We start from the raw sequence: 7,663 nt of genomic DNA, 5'->3' as shown, positions 1-7,663 counted from the left end.
AATTTTACTGGCTAAAGGAGTTCATACTTTTAGTCAAAACCAACTGCATTATGTGTGGTCTTTAATAAGCAAACCAAGTTGAACGCATCTATGGGTGAGATTAACCAGATAAGGTGCGCACCTATAAAATTTCTACTAGAGAGTACCATAAAGTCGAGCGCCACAAAATATCCACACACAAACACACAAATTCCAATAAAAAATATGCATCGACCCATCAAGAGTGGACTCATTGAGTCTAAAGTGTTGGATCAAGGCTCCAACAATGTCCGATTCTTCCATAAGAAAAGAAGTATGTTATTGGCATTTTGGCTTGTTCAGTTCAGGAGACAAAACCACGGGATGTAGTCTTCTGTTTCTTTTCTTTTTGGTTCTTTTTTTATGACCGTCAACGAAGATTGATTACATAAACGTGTCTGATTTTCCTTCGAGATCATATTCACAGGAAACACTTTCAAAATCTGCTTAAATGCAAACCATTTTATCATGAGAAAATGAATGATTCACTCGTTTGATTAATGGTAAATACCATTAAGTTTTCCATATCTCACAGGAGAAATAGCATGCATTCCCAACAAAATACGAATTCTGGATTTCATACAATATTGTATAACAAAATTGTGCATGGAATAGGCTTTCAAAATCCAGAAACCAACTTATTCAAGTTTTCTGGATAACTGGGTCATTTTGTAATATTGAGTTGCTAAGCACAAGACATCATATCCCAACTTATCCCGGTGTAAGTGAGTACAGGAAAGTAAGAAACAGCCTTTTGTTCATGACATTTCTTCCCAAAACCCCAAACCAGATCGAACAAGAACAGAAACCATGAACAACATCCAAAACAACATCAATTAAATGAAAATTCAGAACAAAGAGAAAGAAAAGGGAACGTGGGAGAAGGAGTGGGATCAAGATTATGCAGAGGGTAATGAGGAATGGATGCAAACCCAAACACCGAGGGCAACGAGGGAGGTGCCGAGGAGGGCGGGGGCTAGGCGGGTGCGCTCGCCGAGGAGGGCGGCGAAGAGGGCGGTGGAGGCGAAGGTGACGGCGTTGGTGACGGGGACAGCGAGAGAGATGGGGGCGCGGCCGAGGGCCACGAAGAATGCGGCGGAGGCAGAGAGGTTGATGAGGAAGGGCAGGGTGTACTGCCACACCAGCAGGAGGGCCGCCCACTCCCTTGCCGTGTCGACGATCGATGGGTGGTGGTGGTGGAGTTGGGATCGGCGGCGGTCCCAGACCAGAGCGCCCTTCCTCATGAGGGCGTTGGTGGCGCCCCAGATCAGGCCCACCCCCAACATCTTCTCGATGCCTCCCGCCATCGGACTTCGCATAAGGAAGAAGAAGTCGAGGAGAATGGGGATCTCTCTCTCGCTCGCTCGTGGACATTTGATTGGGCCTGCCCTTTTCTGGAGCCGGAGCCGGAGCCGGATTCGGACTCGGGTCTCCCGCGTGTTTGTTTTATACTTTTATGCATACAAGCCTGGTTCAAGCCGAGCTTGGGCTGGGCTGGCTCGGCTCGGTTGGAATCGAGCTGAGCTTGAACAGCCTATGCCCAGGATCGGTTCGAGCTGAATACATTTATAAAAAATATTTTAAAGTTTTTTTTTAATTTGTATAAAAACACTTTTCTCAACAACATAACAAGCCAAAAAAAAAAGGTCATCTGTAATTCAGTCCGTGCCCTATCAGATATTCATATTTTGCACATGGTTTTTTGCCTTTTCTGCAATTAATGTAGAATAGTCTCTTTTTTATATAAGTATAATTGTCTTGGGCCCATCTTTCATAATGGGGCATGTGCAGTGCGAAGCTCTACTGAGTGAAAAATGCATCAAATATAGGAACGTGCGGTATGTGTTAGCTTGATTGGTGATGTGTGGTGGTAGCATGACATGTGATAGACATCGGTATCGTCGTTAGTGCATCGTTGTGTGGCGGCATAGACATGGAGTATTGTTCAGTTAAGCAGTACCAGCGGATCAGAGGATGTTGCCTTTGGAGATTTGGTTAAGGACCTCTCGGCTTGCAAGATTTCTCATGTGTAGCGGTTAGACGCACGAGGGTGCGTGTGGGTTAAGGCTAATTTCCCCAGAAATCACCTTAGGTGGTTTCAACCGAGTATGGTGACTTAGGGCTAGGCGAGTGAATGCCTAGGCACCACCGAATGAGTCTAGCTAGTGCTCTTTGCTATGGTGTTCAATCATCAACTGGTCTTTGGACTGGGGGGCACAAAGTCTTGTTCCTTCAGTGACGAGATTTTGCTATGTCGTGTGCATGAAATCGTAATATGTTCCATGACACACAAAGCTAAGACAAAGTTTATTCTTCTTTCGAAAGTGATAGCTAGTATGGGATGACTATACACTATGCAGCATAGACTACATGGAATGCGCATTTTGAAATGTGCTTGATCAACTTTCGCTAGGCAGCTACGCACGAGGTGGTGCGCAGGGCCAATAAAAATGATTCAGCATATAGAAACGTGTTGGTACGCGGCCTTTGGCCATTAGGCTGGTCAGCTTGGCGCATCGCGGGTTTGTGAAGCATTCAATGCCTATGACAGAGTGATAGATAGGCTTACGGTGGTAAGGAAGGACCGTCGTGTTGCACTGGCTTATTGAAAAAGGTAAGCCCGTGACAAATTGGCATCAGAGCAGAAAGATTCATGGAGACCTTGTTCTTTATTATATGCGACAATGAAGAGGACAGCGATGGTTTATCTTGGTTACGTAATTTTGCGTAGCTGAAGTGTGGTTGGCCGAGCACAGAAGCAAGATGTTGGCAGGATGGTAAGGAACATCTTGTTGATGAAAAGCGGAAGTGTAAGGTTGTTGTTCAGTTGGCTAAGAGAACGTAGATAAGCCAAAGATTCCTACCAGTTGTACGTTAGGCTCACAGATGGAGCGTGACGTTTGCCTTGTGCATGCAAAGAATGCACGTTGGATTCGGCTAGATGGATTTGCACCTTTGAGTATGGGAGACTCAACAAAACTTGTAGATTCTCTCCCAAGATTGTGGGTTAGCGAAGTGCCCACGTTGAGTAGAAGGCTCACTGTTTTGGTCCCTTGAGATGGTAGATCTTCAATAGATTGCGTGTGAAGAAAAAGTTGTTGTTTGTGGCTCGTTGGTTCTTGCAGGAACGTTTTGCTGACTCTAAGAGAGAGTACAACGTGCTGAATTTGGGAGTGGAGTGGAGTGCAGCATTGAGGCAAAGTGCCCTTGTGAGGATGAGTGCCTAGGAAGACACTTAGAAGGACCGCATTGGGATGATACGTAAGCAGGTGTCCCCCACTTGAAGACTAGTTTGGACCATTGGAAAATCGTAAGTTGGTGCTTAAGGGAGTTAATATCCCAGCGGCACGCATTGGTGGTCATCTTTCTCTGTGAGGACCACGAAGGGCTTGGACTTGCCCTTGTTGGAGTTGGAAAGCACCCTAGCCATGAGCATCAAGATGACCAGTTTGTCGTGTGGGCAAGGATGACCCGCTTGTGCATGAGACTACACTGGGGTCTCACGAGAAGAGAATGCTCGATGTTGATAAAGCAAGAAACCGTTGTCTAAGTGATCGAAGTTGCATTAAAAGTATGGGACTTGGCGTGTTAAAGGTTGCGGTGATGGTAGATATAAACCAGAACAAGTTGAGTAGGCTAAAGAAAAAGAGTAAACCAAAGATAAGTACAAAGAGAAACTGACATATCAATGAAGACTGTGTTCTTATCTGCACTAGCATTATCGAGGACGACAATGGTTTTATTACAAGAAAAATGTTAATTAGCGACAGAAATTTACTACAGAAATAATTCATCGAAAATTAGCTAAAGAAAATTAGTCATCCCTAAAATTGAAATTAGTTACGGAATTAGCGACAAAAAAAATTGGTCGCAAAATCTATCACTAATTAGCGACGGATTAGCGACGAAAACATTTTGTCTCAAACTCCATCGCAACTTCACGATGGATGAGCGATAGAATTTTGTCGTCATTAATCCATCGCTATTTAGAAATGGATTTTGAAACAAAAATTTTTTGTCGCTACTTGGGCACGAAATTAACTCCTTCCCCTGCTCTCTCTCTCTCTCTCTCTCTCTCTCTCTCTCTCTCTCTCTCTCTCTCTCTTCCCTTTTCTGCCGACCGCCCCCGTGTTGTTCGCCTTCTTTGCCCCCACTCTCTGGTGACCCCTCATCCGACAACTCCCTCTGGAGACCTCACCGGCCACCTCCCGTTCTCCTCCCTCGCTTGTTCCCTCTTTGTCACCCCTTTTCCTCGGGTGAGCCCTCTCTTTCGCTCGTCGTATTCCAGTCACCCAACACCGACGACCCCCACTCTGTGTCTGGCCCTCGCAGGTGATCTCTTCCCCCCTCTCTGTTGTCTTCTTCTTAATCTTTTTTCTTCTCATCTCTCTTCTCCTTCTCTGACCGTTTGCGGCAGAGGGGAGGGCGCCGTTGCGGGCCCCCTCGCTTTCTCCTTCTTCTCGTTTGATAGGGAAGGGTAGTCAATCGCTTATCTACATATGTTAGGGCTTTGCAGTTTTGATTCGTGGCCCTTTGGTTTTGCATGATCTGGGTCACTCAGTGGCTTTTGTAGCAGGATGTAACTGAATGGAAATTTTTTGCGACTACTGAGTTTATATTTATAAAAAAAATTTGCCTCAACTCTGAGTAAAGTTGCAATGAAGATCTTTTATGGCCTATGTCTTTTGCCTACCTTGTTTTTAAAGTTCATACTATTGCAAGAATGTGCATTTGTTAACTACCTGACATCGAGATATACAGAAGCGTTGCTAGGTAAAATATGTGGATCCCAGCTTCTCCCTGCTTTCATGTGAAAACACATTCACACGTTGGTGTTTCATGTGAAAGCCACGGTGACATCTTTTTTCAGAAATTCCTGCCATTTCATAAGAAAGGGCGTTCCCATCCCCCGCTTTGCAATGAAGGGGCCCTTAGAATTAGGATCTTTTTTTGTTTTCTTGCCAATAAATGAGTAGAGGACTAGAGAGGACTTGGTAGCCTAATTCTTTTTTGTTGTTATATTTGTTGTAGCATGCATCATGCTATCCTCTTGGCTCTGATTTGCTCTTTCTTTTAGCATTTGAGTCCCTTATGTGCAATGTATATTCTTTTTGTTAAGAAAACCGACTCACCGAGTGAATCAATATCATAAGACTTCACCTCAACTGATAAGGCAACATCCAAACAACCTCATCAAGATCTTGATAAATCTTATCTCCACGCAACGCCCAATAACCTCAACGAGATTTTAGGAGACTAAAGAGGAAATAATTGATGCCACTTTTTATACGTCTTATTTCTTTCCACATTTAACTATTTTTGTATTCATGTTGTATGATAGGAATCTAAATGTTAGAAATTGCATTGTATTGCCTATATAAATGTGCATTGCAGGTGCGTAGCAGAGCAAAATGGGTGATGCTTAATGTTAAGCATCACATGCGGCATAAAATGCCATGCGAAAAGAAACAAGAAAAATGCAAATGCAAAAGCATGCAAAATGGGTAAATACCCGTGGTGAGTAAGTGATGCAAGCACATCACATTTTATTTACTTTCTTGGATGCAACACTTTCCTGCTCACACACTCACTTAGTTGTGGATATCTAGGATTGTTTTGCTGAAGTTTGGAGATCATGCTGAGCATGATTTGAATGTATGGGAATCGAAGTGCTCTTATTTTTATAGTTCAGATTTCATGCTAGTCATGTAGTAGTTAGCGAGATATTAAAGTATGTTTGTTGCAGGTACATGTTTGACATTGTTGTGATATGAATGTATTGCAATGTTTGACATGACTATCCATGCTTGCATAAAGTTATTTTTTATTTGATTATGCATTTCATGTAAAATTGTATCATGAAAACATGCTTAAATTGAATGTATTGTGTTTGTGAATGTGATTTCATCTTTCTAAATATCCTTGTGATGTGTGTAAATATGATGTGATGGTGTTACACATAAAAATATTGAATTATCAATGCATGTATAATAGTTCATAGAATTGCATTTTATGTTAAGTATGTTTGTGGTAGAGAGGGGAAAAAATTTACGCATTAACTGAAACAAAAAAAATTGATCACCAACAATCACCAAACAAGAATGTCTAATAGATTTGTAAACCACAACAAAGTGTTAACCAACTCAACACAAGCAACAAGCAAAATGAAGACTTTATGACCTACAATATGCAAATTATAGCAAACCAATAAGGAGAAATCAGTCATTATATATATATATGTGTGTGTGTGTGTGTGTGATATATATCAAATCATTACATCCACCATCAATACATGATAAATTAGATATTTTCTTTATTATAGCATTATTATGATTCTCTTTTAACTGGTTAAGATAATATCCGTAACATCATAGGACAAAATGGCTGCAAATCGTGAATGAATATACCGTAGGATAGTAGATAATGAGGTGTTGCTTGAATATATGGATGATGTTGATAGTTTTATTGAATTTGCAACGACAAGTGTCAGTACAGTGGATCTCACCGGTCGGATTAAGTGCCCATGCACGATGTGTAAGAACAATCGATTTGTAGAGCCTCATGACGTTAGACATCACCTATACATGAAGGGTTTTGTTAGTAGTTATCAGAATTGGATGCTTCATGATGAAGAATTTTGATGCACGAATGGATGTGGTGCACAATAATCCATATGTGAATTTGATATTTGATGTTGCAAGACCAGAACTGGGTTCTGTTATAGGTCTCAGTGATGTACCAACTAGGGTAGAGGAAGAAGCAGCAAACGATGCAGCTAGTTGATTTTATGACTTACTTAGAGATGCTGATGAGACATTATGAAATGGTTATGAGAATCACACCATCTTGTCTGCAGTTCTTTAACTATTGAATTTGAAGTCAAAGTATAATTTGAGTCAATCATGTTTTGAACTCCGCCTGTGTAGTTATACACTGCCGGTCCCAAGCCCGGATAAAGGAGGAGGGTTGCGGTAGGCCTGTGACAGCCAGCATAAAAACTTTGTCATATCCTATGAAAATGAACCAATATGAGAATTTCGTTGGGGCGTTCCCTACTGAGCGACGCGCTGTACTCTCTAGGCCCGGAGGCAGTGATAAATGTGCAAGGGTTGCTAGGTCGTCGCCCAGAAGCGACGCGTCACACCGGCGCCCGGGTGTGGTGTCAAATAGGCAAGGGTTCCCTCACTTTGTTAGACGGGTGGGGGTAAAGAAGTTAGTCCAAGACCATAAAATTAGGTTAGCCACTTGGAATATAGGGTCTTTAACTGGTAAGTTGGTAGAGTTAGTAGATGTTATGTGTAGGAGAAATATTGATATTTTATGTCTTCAAGAGACCAAATGGGTAGGTGAGAAAGCTAAAGTGATAGAACCTTGGGGATATAAGATTTGGTATGCAGGAATAAATAGGAATAGGAATGGAGTAGGGATTGTTATGAGTCGTCAGTTTATAGATAATGTAGTTGAGGTCCGTAGGAAGGGTGATAGAATTTTACTTATTAAATTAGTATTAGGTACGGATATTATTAATATTATTAGTGTTTATGCACCTCAAGTAGGTTTAGATGATTCCATTAAGCATCAATTTTGGGAAGATTTAGATGGAGTAGTACAAGAGACATCTTATGGAGAAAAGCTTTTCATCGGC

The 7,663-nt window shown here is 41.9% G+C and overlaps 1 protein-coding gene across 1 annotated transcript; it reads right to left on the bottom strand.

The window, feature by feature from the left end:
- Positions 1–586: 586 nt before the first annotated feature.
- Positions 587–1,347, bottom strand: LOC149828777 (uncharacterized). The gene has a single exon (XM_090016967.1). It carries the CDS (start codon positions 1,335–1,337, stop codon positions 918–920), a length of 420 nt encoding a protein of 139 aa, XP_089873093.1. The 5' UTR covers positions 1,338–1,347; the 3' UTR covers positions 587–917.
- Positions 1,348–7,663: the final 6,316 nt, after the last annotated feature.

Source organism: Nuphar pumila, chromosome 9 (assembly GCF_984573655.1).
Source record: "Nuphar pumila chromosome 9, dmNupPumi1.hap1.1, whole genome shotgun sequence".
Lineage (NCBI taxonomy): Eukaryota > Viridiplantae > Streptophyta > Magnoliopsida > Nymphaeales > Nymphaeaceae > Nuphar > Nuphar pumila.
The sequence above is the reverse complement of the archived record's forward strand: the minus strand, read 5'-3'. Positions and strand labels throughout refer to the sequence as shown.

Excerpts from the sequence above, each read along its gene's own strand:
- LOC149828777 (XM_090016967.1), bottom strand. The coding sequence starts at position 1,337 with ATGCGAAGTCCGATGGCGGGAGGCATCGAGAAGATGTTGGGGGTGGGC.